This window comes from Rattus norvegicus, chromosome 17, assembly GCF_036323735.1.
Source record: "Rattus norvegicus strain BN/NHsdMcwi chromosome 17, GRCr8, whole genome shotgun sequence".
Lineage (NCBI taxonomy): Eukaryota > Metazoa > Chordata > Mammalia > Rodentia > Muridae > Rattus > Rattus norvegicus.
Window position 1 is genome coordinate 89,724,842 of NC_086035.1, and position 20,791 is coordinate 89,745,632.

At 41.0% G+C, this 20,791-nt stretch overlaps 1 protein-coding gene across 1 annotated transcript in view; it reads left to right on the top strand.

Annotated features, from left to right (window-relative positions):
- Gad2 (glutamate decarboxylase 2) overlaps window positions 1–9,405 on the top strand; it is a 62,529-nt gene extending 53,124 nt beyond the window's left edge. The window contains exons 13-16 of the mRNA NM_012563.2: window positions 370–519; window positions 3,934–4,041; window positions 4,353–4,442; window positions 9,098–9,405. Of these exons, the coding sequence (NP_036695.1) occupies window positions 370–519; window positions 3,934–4,041; window positions 4,353–4,442; window positions 9,098–9,271 (522 nt within the window). The 3' untranslated portion in view covers window positions 9,272–9,405. The remainder of the gene's footprint in view (window positions 1–369; window positions 520–3,933; window positions 4,042–4,352; window positions 4,443–9,097) is intronic.
- The last annotated feature ends 11,386 nt before the right edge of the window (window positions 9,406–20,791 follow it).

The window sequence follows — 20,791 nt, forward strand, 5'->3', positions numbered from 1 at the left end:
GACCAAGATGACCTCAAAACTTGCAGCAATCCTCCTACTTCTATCCCTGCCCCCTGTATTAGGTTTCTGAAATATTTTAACTACAACAAAACTAGACCAAGATGATCTCCCAGAAAATGAGCATCACACTGTGAATTCTATTTATCTACATATATGTACATATATGTATGTGTGTGTGTGTGTGTGTATATATATATATATATATATACACACACATATGTGTGTCCCAGTCGGTTTTCTATTTAATTCTTGCTGTATTCTTCTTCCAAAAGATACAAGAACATTTGGCTCTATGACTTTTCTTTCTTAACAATTACGCACAGTTCAGTGCTAAAGACAGTGTCCTGAATTTTCTCTTTGCTTCTGTAGGGACTGATGCAGAGCTGCAACCAGATGCATGCTTCCTACCTCTTTCAGCAAGATAAGCACTATGACCTGTCCTATGACACGGGAGACAAGGCCTTGCAGTGTGGACGCCACGTCGATGTCTTTAAATTATGGCTCATGTGGAGAGCAAAGGTGAGGCGATAACCAAAATAAAAGAAAACCTATCTGACAAAGTTTTAAAAGCATGGTCGATAAATGAAAAGTTACTTGGAATTCTTTTTAACCCTGTGTCTGCATGGCTGCATTCTCCATGGCCAAAAGCATGATTACACCCACTGTTTGTCCCCTCTCACATCCTGGGTTTCTAAAGATCCCTCAACTCAAAGACCCATTTTGATGCATCTAACAGAACACCTTGATTTTTTAAGAAGCACCTCTTACTGTTGTCATTCTCATTATTTGGTTTCTTTTCTGCACCCCTTCTCCATCTTGGTTGATGATCTGTCTTGATGACTGATTGCCTGAGTAGATTAGTATGTTTTAGAATGAAAACACCTACCATAGCCACTTATTACCATGGCCACTTATTTTCATGACCACTCCAGGAGATGACTTCTAATGAGAAAATATCAAAACTCCAGAAGTCCCCAGTCTTTTGTATGGGGTCCTGCATACTTTTAATTTTACCTGGGTGGTGATCCTTCCTCCACCAGAGAGGTCTTTTCTGTAGCTATTGGTGTACAGTACAGGTGAGGCCTCTTTGCAGCCTTCTGGAGGCTGGCTGTTATGTTAAATGTAAGGAGGCTGCATAGGTCAGAGGCTATGTTTTATTAGTTTATTCTTGGACTGCTTTATGCATGTATATAATCTATTCTAGTCATACTTGCCCCTCCATCCTTTGAGTTATCCCTCTGACACACAAATCTCAAGCCCAAATACCACTTTCATATGTGTGTGTTGGGGGGGGGGTCATATGGGGGTTTTTTGTGTGTGTTGGGGAGGGTTGCTTTGTGAGGTACATGGTTTAATTTTGACTAGAGTCTCAGCTTACAAATCGCAAAATCAAACAATGGCAAGAGCTGCCTATGTATACTACAGAACCTAACTGAAAAATACTACACCAAGGAAAGCAAAGGAAAACAAGCAAGGGGTAACTGAAGGGGATGCAGGGATACCCTTCCTGTGTGTTTGGTCAAGAGGCCACTACACATCTGACTCTGTGTTTTCACTGCCTACAAGTGGGCAACAGGCTCAGTCCCATAGAGTGAAGTAAGCAACTTATGAGCAGACATGTAAGGAATTCCAGGAAGAAGGCAGGCAAAGGCCTTTGTAAAGAAGTACAAACTGTCCTCAGGAACAAACTCCACAGACTGTTTTAGGAAGTTTTTCAAGTAGAGGGAGTGGCCTTATACAGGTCAGATGCATGTGAGATGGCCAAGAAGAAAAGAGGAAATTTTTCACTGACAGAGAAGCATATAAGCCACAAGTGACTAGCTTAAGTGGGAAGAACTCCGAGATAGTTCCTGGGAATAGCATATCCTCTGGCAGTCTCCTATATAATATTTACCCCAGTGAGTTTTCTCAAGCGTTTGGAAGTGTCACCACTGCTTCTGGGAAGCCTCTGAAGAGTGGTGTATACTGGGCCCCTATCCCTTTGACCTTTACAGCATGTCTCCTGGCCCCCAATCACCCTTGAAAGGGTATGCTTGTAATTCTAGCACTTGGGAGTAGAAGGGTCATTCATTGTAAGTTTGTGACTAGCCTGGTCTGTATAGCAAGTCAGAAACCAGACAAAGGTATACATAAGAAGATCCTATCTTACAAAGAAAGAAACAAAACAAAGCAACAGTTAAGTCTGCTGAAAACATGTAAGCAGCCCCCACTCCTCAGCATAAGACTTGGTCATCTGGTCACAACATCAAGGTCATATAGTGTGGTGGGTTCCCAACCAGCCTTTACAATAACTAGGTTCATTTCCCTGATGAATTGTCAAATACTAAGTTAAGACTTATCTCTATATAGAGTGGAAGCTCTCTCTCTCTCTCTCTCTCTCTCTCTCTCTCTCTCTCTCTCTTCTCTCAAACACAAGGAGCAGGTCACCCCTGATGAAGATTAAGGAGCCAGCTTTTCCTGTCCTGAAATAAAAGACTTCAGAGAGGAGAAAACAGGAAGGCCAGGCTGCAGTATTTAAGAGTATTTCTTGATTTGTTACACAAAGCTTCAAAAGGCTGGACATCCAAGTGGAACAATTTTCCATTTGGCTTCCAACTTAAAGGTTCATTTTTGTCTCAACTATGAAAATAGTTCTCAAAATACTAAGCACAATCTCTCAACATAGACCAGAAGTGAGGATAATTATCCCATCAAAAGCTCCTTTGACATGCTTGTCACAGGAATCAAACTTTCCCTGCTGGAATAACCATAGAAAATTTGGCTACAATGGTTACGTGGTTTTGAGACAATATCCTATTCTGAAGGCAGGCTGGTCCCAAACTCCCAGCAATCCTCTTGTCTTAGCTTACTGGGTGCCTGGTGATCTTTCTTTTATCCCTACGAGAATTAGGACTTCATCTAAAAAAGAATAATGAAGAAGAGTAGACAGAGGAGAACTCCACAGTTGGGGCAACATCTTCTGAACCCATCTCATTTCTTCAATACAGCTCATTCTGAAGCATGCTTTACATAGACTGGGTTGGGTCTTCCTTTGGGACAATGATTGACCCGCCCATCTTAACTCTATTATACTTACAGTTGCTTCCTCTGAGTTCCACGCTGGATTAGGTTATGTACCAGATCCAGGAGCATTAACTGTTTTCCTGGGATTTCCGTTTGCACTTAGCAAATACAGGAACTAGCAGAGGAAAGGCATTTTGGAAATCAGCTCCCTAGTGTGCCCAGACATTGGTTAGATAGCTCTGGTTTAAGGCAGTTGTACTGTTTTTCGTTAAGTCCAGATGCAAGGTTTCCAGAACTGAGAAATAAAAGCTGCTGATAGCTTACGTGCTCTGCTGCTGTGAGGCATGCGTCACTACCGAGGAAGACACCAAAAAGCTAGGCACAATGACAGCCTTCCTGAGACTTGTTTGTCTGACCAACTGACACTCAGCAAGTGACTGTTTGTTCTTGCTGAGACATAGAGGGAGTTTGGGGATGGATAATTTACATCATGAGTAAGGGTCAAGCAGGCATGTGGGGATGGGGGGGGAGGGGGAAACCCCTGACAAGGCTTCTTATCTGCTGGAAAAGACTAGCCAAGCCCTTCTGTTATTAATGACTTCCATGATTGCATCTATGAGCTGCAGAGGCAAATTTTCCCCCTGAGTAATCAAAATAATTGTCTGGGGAATTAAGCCCCGGAACAAAAGGAGTCAACTGTGGGGCCTATTAATGAAAAGGAACAAACACACCTTGGGGGGAGAATTAAAAGGGGGTAATCACCAGAAAAGCCTCTGAAGCAGCCTTGTCTAAGGCGTGTCAAAGTGGCAGGGCTGGGAATGGCAGAATGAATAACTGCCAATCTCCAGTGGATTCATGTTGTTCCCTCATTTCTGAGAGCTACCCACTCGCTTGGTCTGCCTAATGCCTTTTCCTTCTTCTGTTTTGTAGGGGACTACTGGATTTGAAGCTCACATTGATAAGTGTTTGGAGCTGGCAGAGTATTTATACAATATCATTAAAAACCGAGAAGGATATGAAATGGTGTTCGATGGGAAGGTATGTGCTCACATTTCAACAGTCACCATGAGCGGCTTCAATCACAGGCTTTACCCCTGGCGTTTTCTGACGTCAGAAATGTGCTTTCTGGCTAAGTGGGATCATTACAAGGGGAGACAATAGGGGTGGGATGGCTCCTTCGACCTGGAATAAAGACTGGACTCTCAGCTCTGAAGAATGTGAAAGGGAGAGGTCCAAAGGCAATTATTCATTCAAATACAGGGATTTTCTTCTGAACCTGAAGAATCAATACGGTTGAACCATACTTGGAATTTTAGACCATGTCTGAATCCTATTTTCTTCTTTTTTAGCCTCAGCACACAAATGTCTGCTTCTGGTTTGTACCTCCTAGTTTGCGAGTTCTGGAAGACAATGAAGAGAGAATGAGCCGCCTCTCAAAGGTAGATGCAGAGTGTTCCTTTGCCCCATGTGTCTTCTCTATGACATGCAACATCTTTGTAGAGAATTCAGCTGTAGCCTGGACCCGTCTCCTCCATGAGCTCTCACAGAGCCCGGATGTACAAAGCCATCATTCCCTGACTTTTCACAATTCCATTTGCTTGTTCCTAGAGAGAGAGTTTATGATGCCTTAAAATAATTGATTGGGTGACAATCTTTACTGACATTCAGAAAGCACCAGAAACTGTCCTTGAAGGTCACTGGTTTCCAAATACAAAAGAAACTTCAAGTATAAGAAAGGTTCAGCCAAAAGAAAAAGAGAAAAAGAAAGGAGAGAAAGGAAGGAAAAGGAAGGAAGGAAGGAAGGAAGGAAGGAAGGAAGGAAGGAAAGAAGGAAGGAAGGAGGAAAGAGAAAAGATAAGGAAGCAAAATAAAAGATAAGAAAAAGACCCTTTTGAGATACCAAGATCCAGGCTACCCAGTAGAAGGAGCAATAATCTTAACAGCTCCCGTTCACAGTGTGTACTATGTGCCCCAGCTCCACAGTCACCAGGTCACAGGTCACTTAAAGTCTCATAGCAGCTCATGTGAGTTGATGTAGCCGAGCACTGTTGCTCTCCCATTTTATTGAATGACCTGGGAAAATGTAATGTTCTCCAAATTGCACAGTAAGGTTGACTCTGGTTAGAAAGGTGCAGGTTTTTGATCTTTAATCTCTGCGTGCTCCCAACATTTACACATGGATGAAGTTTGCTTTATGGTGCACACCAAAGGGAGAGGACGCCAGAGTCTATTTCTCACAGCGCCGTAGGAATGGGAGGCTAGGGCCATCCATCATGTATACATAAACCTCAGAAGGTTCATTGTTGTAGGCTTTGTTCCAGTGACTCAAGGAGGCTGGAGGCGTAGCCAGGTTAGTCAGGCATGTATTTCCTACTGCCGAGAGTCTTGCCTTAGCTCATTGACCTTCTGGAATAATTTATTCCCTTCTACATAAAGGAAAGTAAAGGATTCCTGTAGAGCAGTGGTTCTCACCCTTCCTAATGCTTCAACCCTTTAATACAGTTCCTTATGTAACCGTAAAATTTTTCATTGCTACTTCATAACTATATTTTTGCTACTGATGAATTTCAATGTAAATATGTGATATGCAGGGTACCTAATATATGACTCCAAAGGGGCCACGACCCACAGGTTGAGAACCACTGATGCAGATGAAAACCCCTCAGGAAACTTTTAAAAATATTATTATCTGCCCTTTAACAATCTGGGACCACATTCTTCAACAGGATGAAACTCACATGTGGTAGAGTCTTTTTTTATTTTTTTTTAATTTGTCAGTGTATGTTGTATATGAAGGTACCTGTTCAGGTATATCTGCAAATGTACATGTGCGTGCATATATGTATGTGTGCGGCTGCATGCTGGAAAGAGAACAAAGTTAAATTTTGAACAAGACAAGGCCAAGAATTTGCCTAGTTCAGAGCTATAGTATTCGAAAGCCACCAAAAGAGTGGCATTGGGTTTTGCAGGACAATGCATTGCTACAGCTTAGGTGGGTTATGAGCAGCAGAAATTGATTTCTCACAGTTCTGGTGCTGGGAAATCTGAGGTGAAGAAGCCAGCAGACTCCTGTCTGCCAATAGCCCTCTTCCTGGTCCATCAGTGGCCCTTTTCCCTGTACCTTCTCTGGGGTGTTAACAAGACAGAGATTCCCAAGGTACCCCATCTCCTTGAGGGTTAAGATTGCAAGAGAGAAATTTACGAGGACACGATGTTCAGACTATAGCAGGTGCTTCTCACATACTTTCTTGCATAAGGGAAAAAGAACATTTGCCAAGTTTGATGAGCCTTTCCCAAGAGTTCACTGGAAGGGGACAAATATCTAGATAACAGAAGCAGTTGTGACTAATAGAATCATTCACTCCTTCATGAGGATGTGAAGATGAGGATCTGGTAGGTGCATTTCTGGTTGCCTCAGAGGCTAGCCTCGAGCTCACTGTGTAGCCCAGTTGGCCTAGAACTCACAAGAGATCCTCCTGACTCTGCCCACTAAATCCTTAGATTCAGGGTGTGTCCCACCACACCCAGCAATTCACTGACCATTACCTGTATCTATTTTAACAGCTTTTATAGTCCTCCACTAATTGGTGATTTTCCAAAAGGCCAAAGATGGGTTTAATAGCAAATTGGTAAAGAAGCAATTTGGCCTCATTCATGAGGAGACTTTGAAAGTCTTCTGTGGAGTAATGAAGAACTCATTTGGCAAGATTTTCACATACATTTCTAAGATTTAAACACAAAAGCTTCTTAACATCTAGTGAAAATAATTTTTAAGATAACTGCATGTTATTTCATGAATGCCAGCCCCCTCGGGAGGAAACAAATGCACAGTTTAATTATGAAGAGGTGAATTATGAATTATTTAATTATGAATACAAGTGATGGTCCCCATTTTCAACTGAGTCTATGACCGCATACATCTCACACCCCAAGTGGAAAGCATCTCTGGCTTCTCCTTTCTGGCTGCATCTTTGTAGTGAACATCAAAAATCAGATGCTGTACATACGAACTCCAGTGGCAAATTCATGTGGACAGATCGTGCATCTGAGTAGAATCATTCACTCCTTCATGAGGATGTTAAGATGAGGATCTGAAATGTGTGTCTCATCTCGGCGAGCTGCTCTTCTCATGCTACTGCCGGGCCTGTTAGAATTCAGGAAGCCCTCTACAGTTTCCTGCACCGTGTTAAAACAATAGAATGAAAAGGTAGCATGCCTACCGTCCAGCAGCTTACAGATGGGGTAGAAAGGGAAAATGTAGCTGCTCATTGGTAAAGGGCCAGTTAAGAAATTAGGATGTTGTTAGACTCAGAGTGTAAGATCCTGTAGTTATCACTCAGAAGAAGACAGTTGATGGTGGGCAGGAAAGGGCTCACTGCAGTTGTGGCACTGTGGGGGAAACCTGCCGAGGACTGAGGATGTGGACTGGGAGACGTGGGTGCCACGATGTGACTGATACTAGGCATGAAATGACGAAAAATGAAGATGGTTCAAAGGATATTTAATAAATGGCCCTTGTCAGAGTCGAAGACTCGCTTTAGTGAGCAGTTGAAGATAAATTGCTGGAGCTGATGACAAAGGGCCGGCTTGCTGAGCTGGAGACCACAAACTTAGTCTGAAGCAGCAAAGAGAACCCAGGAAGCTGCAATGAAGTGTGACAAAAGCACTGTGATCTTGTCTGAGATGTCCCTCTGTGTATGAAGTCTCGTGGGATCAGCTATTTACTCCTAGATAAGTCTTCATATCACTAAGGCCTCGTGCTTTATTTTTTTCAAAATACTTATTTAAGTGAAAACCATGTAAAAAGAGAATGGGAAAAACTAGAAAAGTTTAGGATCACAAGAAGGTTGACAGAAGTGTGTTTACTAATGTTTCTTTTGTGCAGTTGTGTGCTAGTGGTGGGTACGTATTTCAGGGGAGGCTAAAGGAAGGCACTGGGCATTCCTCCCTTGCTCTCAGACATTCTTTTTTCTTTTTAAAATTTTTATAATTCCCTTTTTTCAAAAACATTTTTTTAAATGTAGGGCTGGAGAGATGGGTCAGTGGTTAAGAGCACTGGCTGCTCTTCCAGAGGTCATAGGTTCAGTTCCCAGCAACCACATGATAGTTCACAACCCTCTGTAATTGGATCTGATGTCCTCTTGTGGTGTGTCAGTAACAGTGTGCTCATATACATAAGATAAATAAATCTTTAAAAAAATGTATGTGCATCGGTGTTGGCCTGCATGTATGTCTATGCAAGGGTGTTGGATCCCCTGGACCTGGAGTTACAGACAGGAGTGAGTCGCCATGTAGGTGCTGGGAACTGAACCCGGGTCCTCTGGAGGAACAGTCAGTGCTCTTAACTGCCCTTTTTTATTTCACTCACATCGGTGTTTGCCTGCATGTATGTCTGAATGAGGGTGTTGAATCACCCAGACCTGGAGTTTTGGGAATTGAACCCAGGTCCTCTGGAAGAACTCTTAACTGCTGAGCCATCTCTCCAGCCCTTACTTGATACAGGGTCTCAAAGCGGAACCTGAAACTTACCGTTTCAGCGAGGCTGGCTGGCCTAAGTTCCAGGACCAGCCTGTCTCCTCCCCACAGCCTTGGTGTTACAGCCATGTACAGCTGCTCCTGCCTTTGCTACCTGGGTGCTTGGGGAGCACAGGTTCTCATGTTTTCAAGCAAGTGCACTCATCCACTGAAATATCTCTCCAGCCTTTTTGTCTGCTACTTTTACCCATCACTTGATACTGAGGCTTGCCCCTCATAAAAATGTTATTAACAATGCTTTCTTTCAATGTCTTTGCATTTTCTGGGGTGAAACTCTCTACAGTGTAGTACTGCTAAACCATTTAACCCGGGGACAAGATTCTACCCATTCCCTGCAAACACTAACAAACCATCAAGGTGGTTCATCTCTTATTACACTTAGGGTTTTTAATATTTTAAGCTGTTTTTATTCTCTGATCTCTTGAAAACTTGAAGCAGTTCCTTCAAGAGAAAACTGTGATCCTGTTTAGTTAAAAACTAAAAACATCACTTGCTCTGGGGTGCATTGCATAATAAAATAATAATTAATTAACATTGCATAACATGGTCTCTCCCACAGGTGGCGCCAGTGATTAAAGCCAGAATGATGGAGTATGGGACCACAATGGTCAGCTACCAACCCTTAGGAGATAAGGTCAACTTCTTCCGCATGGTCATCTCAAACCCTGCAGCAACTCACCAAGACATTGACTTCCTCATTGAAGAAATCGAACGCCTGGGACAAGATTTGTAATCACTTTGCTCACCAAACTTTCAGTTCTCTAGGTAGACAGCTAAGTTGTCACAAACTGTGTAAATGTATTTGTAGTTTGTTCCAGAGTAATTCTATTTCTATATCGTGGTGTCACAGTAGAGTCCAGTTTAAAAATATCAAAACCAACAGGAAACATCGCTCCTTTTAAAAAATCCTTTCTTAAGTTTAGAAAACCTCTCTAATAATTAGTGACAAAAGGCTAAGTTCTAATCAGTAAGAGAAAGTATAAAGTTGTTATAAATACTTCCCTTTTAATATTTATGCTAATCCAACCTTACTTTCACTTCAGAGCAGTAGTGCTGATTAGTGCCAAATCACCCTTGAATCATAAAAGGTTCTCTGGGGTGCAGTGAAAAGGACAAAGTAAATATAAAATGTATGCTGACCAGAAAAACTCTTGCCTTTTTCATAGTATTAGAAAAAAAAATTTCTAATTTACCTAGAGCAACATTTCAAATGTATTTAAATACATATAATTTTACAAAAAGAAAAATATATATTAAAAGAAATCCTATTTTGTAACATATAGATTTTATTTTATATGGGTTATACAAACTTCAGGGGCAGATATGAAACCTAAGCCAGATTTATTTCTTTATTTTTTTTCTTCTCTCTTTTTCTTTTCATAGAGGCACAGTAAAACACTTTAGCAAGGTAATTTTAACACAGAACCCACAAAATTCTTTTAAAAATGGAACAACTTACTTTAGTATATACTGTGGTTTATCATATACCTAAAGATAGTATTTCAAAATGAAACTTCTAAAAACAATTGACCAGATCAACAATTAAGATGTTTTTCCTGTTTGGGCATTGTACTAATTGGCCCTAGAAGACCCAGTCTATAGGCCTGACAAGCTCCGCTTGGACCCAGATCCAGGCAAGCATGTCCATTCTCCTTCCCATGTAGCCTGCTTTCAACCAGAGGTTGACACTAGTTCTTGAAGTGTCTTTTCAAATCATATTCTTTTATTAGATAATTTGGATTAGCCAAAAATTAAAAGTAAAACCTAATCAGCCCTAGCACAGGGTGTGCAGCACACGCCTTAAGTGTTATGCACTCAGAATATTAAACCCAGCCATGGGAAATGAGACTTCTGTGTGACAAAAATGGCTTCCTCCCAACTGCCATTTTGCTACTATCTGGGTAAAGGGTCATTTGCATCCCGGATGCTCTCTTGTTCAGTTTCCTTCTCCGTGCCACACTTTAAAGTCTCTCCTGTTAGACACCCCGTGCCCAGACCCCAATAGTGAATTACTATCCCACGTGGCTCTTTTCCTTTTTTGAAATGAGCTCCTCATGCAAGCAGTTTCAAGATAGCCTAAGAACTTCTTTTATCTGCCTCCCATAAAGACCCACAGTGACCAGAATATGCAGAGATCACTACAATTCAAAATAATACTTTGAAAGTAAGTTTCTTTCCCTGTAAACTGGATGGAGAGCCATCCACAGCTCCCATGATAACTTTAAGTCACAGATGAACAGATCTAAGTGCTGGTAGAACTATGGCCTTTTACATGCAAAAGGCAGGTATGGGTCTGGAAGCATTCTCCCACTCCATATAGATGAGCATTTTGATACTCAGAAAGACTAAGGGAACAGAAGAAAGAAGGACCTGTCCTTCCTTACCTACCACAAACCTTCATGACTTTTCCCCAGACTTTATTTGATCAGACATACTGATCCTCGGTATGAATGTAGCTCCAGGCCCTTGCTGTCTAGACAGCCAATGAATTCCCTGGAGCATGGAAAAGAAAACTCCCTGTGCACCAGAGTTTCAAGAAGTAGTACCACTTTGGTACACTCCCTAATGGGCAAGCATGACTTTCCTTTCTAGAAACTGGTTACCAAGAGTAAACATGCAGCTATTCATCCATCTTGAGCCTCAGGCCCACAGACCTCCCTTCCCTTCATATATCAAACCCACTGTTCCACTTAGAGAAGGCAATAGGGCCTAATGTCCTACTAGATGGAAAGCTTAGCCTTGGGGAAAGACTTGGTAGCTCAAGCTGGCTTCCAGTTTGATGAGATGATAGAATTGAAAAAGAACTTGTGTCCATGTAGCTTTTGGTAGTGAACTGAATCTCTGATCCCCTTCTTCTCTAGATTCTTCCACAAATTTTCTAGGAGCCTTGCTCAGGCATGGAAATCTCTTCATACTGTATCCTAGAAAAGGAGGTACATGCATGTCTAATAGGTCCCAGTGCTTTAGTAGATCCTCTACAGTAGCTCTGCCATCCACTCAAAAGAGCGCTAAGGAAGATGGGAAGAAGGAGTAGTAATGGAGGGAGACTGTATTGAACATTGGTCCAAATTCCCAGTGCCAAAGGTCTCTATCTGTGATCTTTTATTTTTCTTTTTTAATTTTAAAACATTGGTTTCAGCTTTAATCAGAATTGATATGGCCATTTTTATTACAGCAATATTTCATTTATTATTTAAACTACTTGAAAAGCGTGTGTTTATCTAAGACTTCTAAGTGGTATAGACTTCATGTACTGTCACAGGATTTGAGGAAAGAAAATCGTGTGTGTGTGTGTGTGTGTGTGTGTGTGTGTGTGTGTGTGTGTGTTGCTGTTAGTACATCGTTAGTACTCTTGTCACCTCAGATTGAGGTTGTGCACTTTATATTGAATTGTGTGGTGTTGCAAATCAACATGTGTTGCTGTAAAAGCTTGCACAATGTATTATCAGTGTGTCTTCTTCTATGTGGTAGCTGTATTGAACTTTGAACTTTGAGATTATGAGAACTACATTCGCATCCATTCCTGTCCTTGCCTCTCTTCTCCCTCACCCTCTCACCGGGTCCCAGGCTATGTGCCCTCTCCATCGGCTCTTAGAGAGAACATAACCTCAGCTAAGCCCCACCCTAAGAAATCTCTTTGATAACTGTGTGATCACACACAAAATGCAAAGTAAACACTGGTTCATCTCTGAGGCCAGAGAAACCAATTACAGAATGTCTCAGGCTGCTCACAGGGCAGGTGTTGATTCCGCAGGGTCTTGGAGCAGGTGCTGCTCCTCAGAACATGGACAAAGGATGCACAGCTGTAAATATAGTAACAGGACAAAGAAGCAAAAACATCCAACCAGGTATCATCTTGCACGTGCTTTTCTGTTTTCAAGTGCTAAATGCAAACACTGTGTATTAATTAGTTGTGTGTGCCAAGATCTTGTTGCCAAATGGTATTTCTGAATAATGTCAACATTTCCCAGCACCCCTCCATTAACTAAAGACAGAAAAAAAATTACAAACGTGGCAACCTGTTCTTCCTACCAAATATAAACTTGTGTATGATCAAAGTATTTTACCTGTGTTTTCTCTCTAAACCTAAATAAATGTGTAAATGTAGACGTGTCAGGCTACGTGTGCTCACTTCACACTCTGCCATGTTGCAGAGGTCATTTATAATTTTTAATGGCTTTCCTGTCTTCAGGTCTTACTTCTGCTATCACCTTCTTTCCTCTTTAGACAGAAATGACCAATTAAAAATATTTTATTATGAAAATTTCACCTAAAAATGAGGAAAACAAAATACCAAAGTCCCACGTAGTCTCCAAACTTTACTCCAGTAATCATATTTATTTCCCTACACCACTTCCTTCCCAACATCAAATTATGTTTTTATGAATAGGTGAAAGATAAGGACTCTCAGATGGGAAGGACTCAAATCCTGCCATTCCTCTCTGTGTGCAGGAAGAATTTCCTACTCTTTTTGATATGAGGGAAAGTGTCTTAGGAGTAATAATATAGGTTCATGTATGGCCCCATCACTGACTCTCTGAGATATCCCAACAATATCACCAAGTCTCCTTGATGTGTGCAAGTTTCTTTCTATGGTTTTCATGTTGATTTAATTGAATGTATATCTGATACTGAACATGACTCTTGGTATTTGTGCTGGTTAATTTTCATCATTAGCTTGACTGAATTTACCTTCAGGTGTACCTTGTAAGGATATGTTCATACCTGTTTAAGTAGAGAGAGAAGGACCACTGTCAAAATGGGTGATGTCATGTCATGGGCAGGAGCTCTGGACTGAACAAACGCCATAAGAGGAAAGAGAGCTGAGCTTCAATATTCATCTCTCTCTACCTCCTGACTACAGATGCAATATAGCCAGTCCCCTCTCACTCCCACTGCTGTGGGACTGAATCCCTTCAAACCATGAACCAAATAGATCCTCCCTTCTTTGAATTGCATTTGCCATGCATTTTGTCACAACAATGAGAAAAGTGGCTAATACAGCATCCATAAGCCTTGATTGTATCATATCCCTGTTGATTTTATATAGATTCTATAAGACACCCCTTGTCATGTCCTTAAACCCTCAAACTCCATTGAATTCTTTCACTGCTGACTCTTCATCAGTGGTGTTCAATGAATACCCACCTAACAAATTTAGTCCAGAAATCATATTAAACATTGTTGTCTACTCACTCATGTAGATTGCCTGGCTACCCTATTTATCCACCACCATCTAAAGCACATAGATCCCTAGCAAATTTTCCCCATAACCTCCTGTGGTATCTATAGTGAGAAGTCACTTTATCCATATTTTGTGCACTTTTCCCAGATGCTTAGTGTGATCTTGACTAAGTGCACTAATGTCTCTGAGATTCCTTAGTTCTGAGATCTAAGGCAGTAGCTCCTGGGAAGAAGGTAGTTGGGAAGTGGTTCAACATACAAATTTTGGCTTGTATACACTCAACCTAGGCAGATAAGAGGTTCAGACCTTCCACTTCCAACACACATTTCTTCTGTCCTGTGCCAACTTGAACATTCCCTCAAATGCCTGTCAGGTCAAACGCCTCTATACCTCATACCTCCTACATGCTACCTTTGCCACTGGGGTGCATGTGTCACTCATTCCTTAGTTATCTCTTTCCTCCTTTTAATTCTGGAACCTTGCTCCACTACCTGATGAGCCCCTCAAGTACACAGCCCCTCACCCCACAAGTGACACTTCCTCCTCAGTCTGGGATCCCACTGCTGGCCAAATAAGGCCCTTCCCACCGCCTTGGCCTTGCTTATTCTCAACTCCCTTCCCCTCTGAGATTCTAATGCCACTGGGGATCTAAAGACCTGTACTGGTACCCAACGCCCCACTGTAGCACTCTATCTTCTCTCTGGCATTCTAACCTGTTCCTGAGGAGCTGCCAGGAAGATCTGCTTGTTCTCTGGGGTATTTGTTGATGAGTCCAGAAGCTATACTTTTCCTTAGCTGTGCTACAAATACCTCTGCTGCCCCACTCATAAGTCAGCACTGAGTGACCCTAAGACTGAACTTCAGGCATTTGCTGATACAAAACTTGTCAAACCAGAGTAACAGTAAACAGAGAAGCAAATGCCTCTTTACAAAGGTGGGCCAGACCATACCAAAAGACATGACCAAAACCCTAACTCCAGACACCTGCCCAGGCCCTTTCATAAAATCTCAAACATGAAAAACAAAGACAATACATCTCCCCCAGGAAATCTTTAATTCCATAGAAATGGTCCCCATTGACAACAACTAAAATAACACTTAAGACAATGAGTTCAAGAGAAGGTATGTTCAAGAAACTCAAAGAGAACATGAATAAAGACCAGAATGAAGATTAAGAAAACCTACAAAACAAGAATGACAGTTTAGGGTATGGAAATGAAATTCAATAAAAAGATTGAAATATTAAATAGAACTTGAGACAAAAATCTCAGTGAAAAACTCCATCAGTAGACACAATGAAGTGGAAGATGAACCATCAGGGCCTGAAGTCAAGGTGGATGAATTGTAACATTTGGTCTAACAAGACAATAAATCAAGCTCACACTAAGAGAACATGTAGGATCTTTGATACACTATGAAAAAACAATCCTGCAAATATTATGAATATAAAAGAAGATGAAATCCAGATCAAAGGCACAGAAAATATTTTAACTAAAACCACAGAGAATTCCCCAAATCTAAAGAAAGAGATGTAGAAGAAGCCCACTGAATATCAAATAGACAAGATTAGATGAGAAATTCCCCATGCTCTATAATAGTCAGAACAGTAAATGGACAAAACAAAGAAATATTGAAAACTACAAGAAATAAAAACAAAGTTGGATACAAAGAAAATCCAATTAGAGTAGCATTTGAGTTTTCAATGTAAACTTTAAAAGCCAAAAAGGCTGAAGTGGTATATGGATTGCAACCACATTTACTATATCCAGCAAAACTATCTGTTATAATTGAAGTAGAAAGAAAAACATTCCTGGATAAAAGCAGTCTAAAGGAATACAAAAAGAGTTTTAAAAAAATATCTGGGGGCTGGGGATTTAGCTCAGTGGTAGAGCGCTTACCTAGGAAGCGCAAGGCCCTGGGTTCGGTCCCCAGCTCTGAAAAAAAAAGAACCAAAAAAAAAAAAAATATCTGAACATCAAGAAAACAAGCAATGCACAAAAACCATTGACTTTTATACTGAGTTAAGCATACTAGCTGTTGCCAGGAAACTGTGGGATGGAGCTTAGACAAAATGCTAACACCCTCTCCCCTTTTCCCCTCTTCCTTCTCCTTTACCCCCTCCCCTCTCCTCTCCCACCTCCCCTCTCCCCTCTCTCCTCCACATTTTCCTGTGAGCCGCTTCCTCTCCCTCTTCCTTCTCTTTCTGTCCTTCTCTGTCCCACTTTCTCTCCCTCTACTCCCTTTCTCAGGTCCCCTTGTCGTCTACCAATAAATTTCCTTTTATACTAACCCTGTCACATATCTTGATTCTTCACCTTGGCTTGCCTCTGAGATGCCCACTCCTGAATTATTGCACCACATTTTATAAAACACAACAGTTGAACCTTGGTGGTCAGCCTAAAGAATGAATCAGTAGCTAAATAAGGAAATGGACTTTGAAGGCTAGCTTTAGGAATGTAATCTAACAGTTTTTAGCAAGGGAGAAACATAAGGGGCAAAACCTGTATATGCCATGTTTGCTAGGCTAGGGCCTGTCACAGAGCCCTTCATTTACAGCTAAATTACAACACACTCCATTGTGTGCACGTGGCACATTTTCATCATTCATTCATTCCCTCTCCTCTCTCTCTCTTGCCTTCTTGCTCTGGTTCTCTCCTCACCCCTTCCCCTTCTCTCCCCTTCCCCCGCCCTCTACATGCTGGTGGCTGACCTCTACTTCCCTGCTCTCCCTCTCCCTTTCCCTTTCCCTCTCCCCCTCTCTCCCTTTCTCTGTCTCTACTATCCTCTCTCAACTCCCCTCCCCATGCCCTGAATAAACTCTATTCTATACTATCCCACAGGAGGAAGGAGTGCCTCAGCATGGGCCTATGGAGACACTCCCTTCCCCTACACCTGACTACCCATCCACCAAATATATTCTCTCTCTCCTTACCTTTTTATAAAACACAACAGAGGGGAGAGGGTGAAAAGAGAATCCAAACAATTCTTTTTATAGGACTGGCTCAGTAACTATTGGGCGAAACTTAAAGGAAATGCTAACATCAACTATCAAAACATCAAGGTTCAGCTATCAAAACTCATCATTGGGGCTGGAGAGATGACTCAGTGGTTAAAGAACACTGACTACTCTTCCAAAGGTCCTGAGTTCAATTACCAGAAACTACATGATGGCTTACAACATGGCGGCTTACACCCATCTTTGATGGGATCTGATGCCCTCTTCTGGTGTGTCTGAACACAGTGGCAGTGTACACACATAAAATAAATAAACAAATCTAAAAAAAACCAAAAAACAAACAAACAAACAAACAAAAAACCTCTCTTCTGATGTGAACCAGTGCTCTGAGCAGACATTGGACACTGCCTCTCCACCCATGCCTACAACACCCAGAGGGAGCCTGCCTCCCAGGTGCTCTGAAACACCCAGGATCACAAGAGAGACCACAACATCTACCCCAACACCCAGAGTAACTGGATCCCCCAGGATTCAGGGACATAGGAACCCCTGCCCAGCTAGTGGCATGGGTTCCTTCTGGTCTGAACCTGGACCTGGAGCAAGCCTGGGGTACTGGCTCTGCATCCACTCTTACAATACCTAGAGAGAGCCTAACTTCCAGGTGCTCTGAAATGCCCAGGATCACAGGGGAAGCTGGACTCCCAGGAGATAGGAAACAACCAGGAGCACTGAACCTCTGACACAGTTGAGGCCACAACATCTTTTGCAACACCCAGCATAACAGGGACCTCCCCCACAAGAACCAGGAAAACACAAACCCCTGTCCAGTCAGAGGCATGGGTTTATTCCAGCTTGCACCAGTGCCCAGAGCAAACCCAGGGCTCTGGCTCCCCCCACACTCCTGCAAAACCCAGAGAAAGCTTGACTACATGGAGCTCTGACACACCCAGGATCTCAGGATCACAGATCACAGAATCACAGAATCACAGGATCACAGAGACAGCTGAACTCTGAGGAGTTCTAACAAAACCAGGATTATAAGAGGAAGAGACTCCAGAGACAGGAAAGGCAAGTAGCAGTAGAGACTAACAGATGACGAGAGGCAAACACAAGAACATAAGCAACAGAAACCAAGGCTGCTTGGCATTATCAGAACTCCACCACAGCAATTCCTGTATACCTATCACACTGGAAAAGAAAGAATCTGATTTAAAACTACATCTAATGATGATGGTAGAGGACTTTAAGAAGGACATAAATAACTCCCATAAAGGAATACAGGAGAACACAAGTAAACAGGTAGAAGTCCTTAAAGAGGAAACACAAAAATCTCTAAAATAATTACAGGATAAGAAAATCAAACAGGGGAAGGAATTGGACAAAACCATCCAGGATCTAAAACTGGAAATACAAACAATAAAGAAATCACAAATGGAGACAACCCTGGAGATAGAAAACCTAGGAAAAAGATCAGAGGTCATAGACACAAGCATTACCAACAGAATATAAGAGATAGAGGAGAGACTCTCAGGGGCAGAAGATACCATAGAAAACATTGACACAACCATCAAAGAAAATGAAAAACACAAAAAGCTCCAAACGCAAAATATTCAAGAAATCCAGGACACAATTAGAAGATCAAACCTAAGAAAAATAGGTATAGAAGAGAGTAAAAACTCCCAACTTAAAGGGCCAGTAAATATCTTCAACAAAGTTATAAAAGAAAACTTCCCTAATCTAAAGAAAGAGATGCCCATGAACATACAAGAAGCCTACAGAACTCCAAACAGATTGGACCAGAAAAGAAATCCCTCCAGTCTTATAATAGTCAAAACAACAAATATACAAAACAAAGAAAAAATATTAAAAGCAGTAAGGGGAAAAGTTCAAGTAACATATAAAGGCAGACAGTCAGAATTAAACCAGACTTCTCAACAGAGATTGGGAAAGCCAGAAGATCTTGGGCAGATATCATACTGACCCTAAGAGAACACAAATGCCAGCCAAGGCTACTCTATCCAGCAAAACTCTCAATTAACATAGATGAAGAAACCATGACAAAACCAAATTTACACAATATCTTTCCACAAATTGAGCCCTACAAAAGATAATAAATGGAAAACTCCAAAACAAGGAGGGAAACTACACCCTAGAAAAGCAAGAAAGTAATCTAATTTCAACTAGCCGAAAAGAAGATAGCCACACAAACATAATTCCACCTCTAACAACAAAAATAACAGGAAACAACAATCATTGGTCCCTAATATCTCTCAACATCAATGGAATTAATTCCCCAATAAAAAGACAGAGACTAACAGACTGGATATATAAAGAGGACACAGCATTTTGGTGCATACAGGAAACACACCGCAGAGAAAAAGACAGACTCTACCTCAGAGAAGAAGGCTGGAAAACAATTTTCCAAGGAAATAGTCCCAATAAACAAGCTGGAGTAGCCATTCTAATATCAAAGAAAATCAACTTTCAACCACAAGTTATCAAAAAAGATAACTCTTCATATTCATCAAAGGAAAAATCCACCAAGATGAACTCCAAACCTATATATATATGCTCCTAATGCAAGGGCCCCTACATTAATAAAAGAAACCTTACTAAAGCTCAAAGCACACATTGCACCTCACACAATAATAGTGGGAGTCTTCAACACCCCACTCTCATCAATGGACAGACCATAGAAACAGAAAATAAACAGACACAGAGAAACTAACAGAAGTTATGAACCAAATGGATTTAAAAGATATCTATAGAACATTTCATCCTAAAACAAAAGAATATACCTTCTTCTCAGCACCTCATGGTACCTCCTCCAAAATTAACCATATAATCTATCACAACAGGACTCAACAGATACAAGAAGATTGAAATAACCCCATGCATCCTATCAGATCACCAAGGACTAAGGTTGGTCTTCAATAACAACAAAAACGACAGAAAGCCCACATATACATGGAAGCTGAACAACGCTCTACTCAATGATAACTTGGTCAAGGAAGAAATAAAGAAAGAAATTAAAGACTTCTTAGAATTTAATGAAAATGAAAGCACAGCATACCTAAACTTATGGGATACAAAGTAAGCAGTGCTAAGAGGAAAACTCGTAGCTCTGAGTGCCTCCATAAAGAAAATGGAGAGAACATACACTACCAGTTTGACATCACACCTAAAATCACTAGAAAAAAAGAAACAAATACATGCAAGAGGAGTAGAAGGCAGGAAATAATCAAACTCAGAGCTGAAATCAACCTAGTAGAAACAAATAGAACTATACAAAGAATCAACAAAACCAGAAGCTGGTTCATTGAAAAAAGTCAACAAGATAGATAAATGCTTAGCCAGACTAATGAGAGGGGACAGAAACAGTATCCAAATTAACAAAGTCAAAAATGAAGAGGGAGACAAAATAAAATCTGCAGAAATTAAAAAAAAATCATCAGATCCTGCTACAAAAGCCTATACTCAACAAAACTAAAAGTCTGGAATGAAATAGAACATTTTCTAGACAGATATCAGGTACCAAAGTTAAATCAGGAACAGAAAAACCATCTAAACAGTCCCATAATTCCTAAAGAAATGGAAGAAGTCATTAAAAGTTTCCCAACCAAAAAAAAGCCCAGGACCAGATGGGTTTAGTGCAGAATTCTATCAGACCTTCATAGAAGACCTAATACCAATACTCTTCAAACTATTCCATAAAATATAAACAGAAGGAACACTACCAAATTCCTTCTATGAAGCCACAAATACACTTATACCTAAACCACACAAAGACCTAAAAAAGAAAGAGAAATTCAGACCAATTTCCCTTATGAATACCAACACAAAAATACTCAATAAAACTCTGGAAAACCAAATCCAAAAACACATCAAAACAATCATCTGTCAAGAACAAGTAGGCTTCATTGCAGGGATGCATGGATTGTTCAATATATGGAAATTCATCAATGTAATCCACTGTATAAACAAACTCAAAGGAAAAAAAACACATGATCATTTCATTAGCTGCTGAGGAAGCATTTGACAAAATTCAACACCCCTTCATGTTAAGTCATCAGGAATTCAAGGCCCATACCTAAACATAGTAAAATCAATAT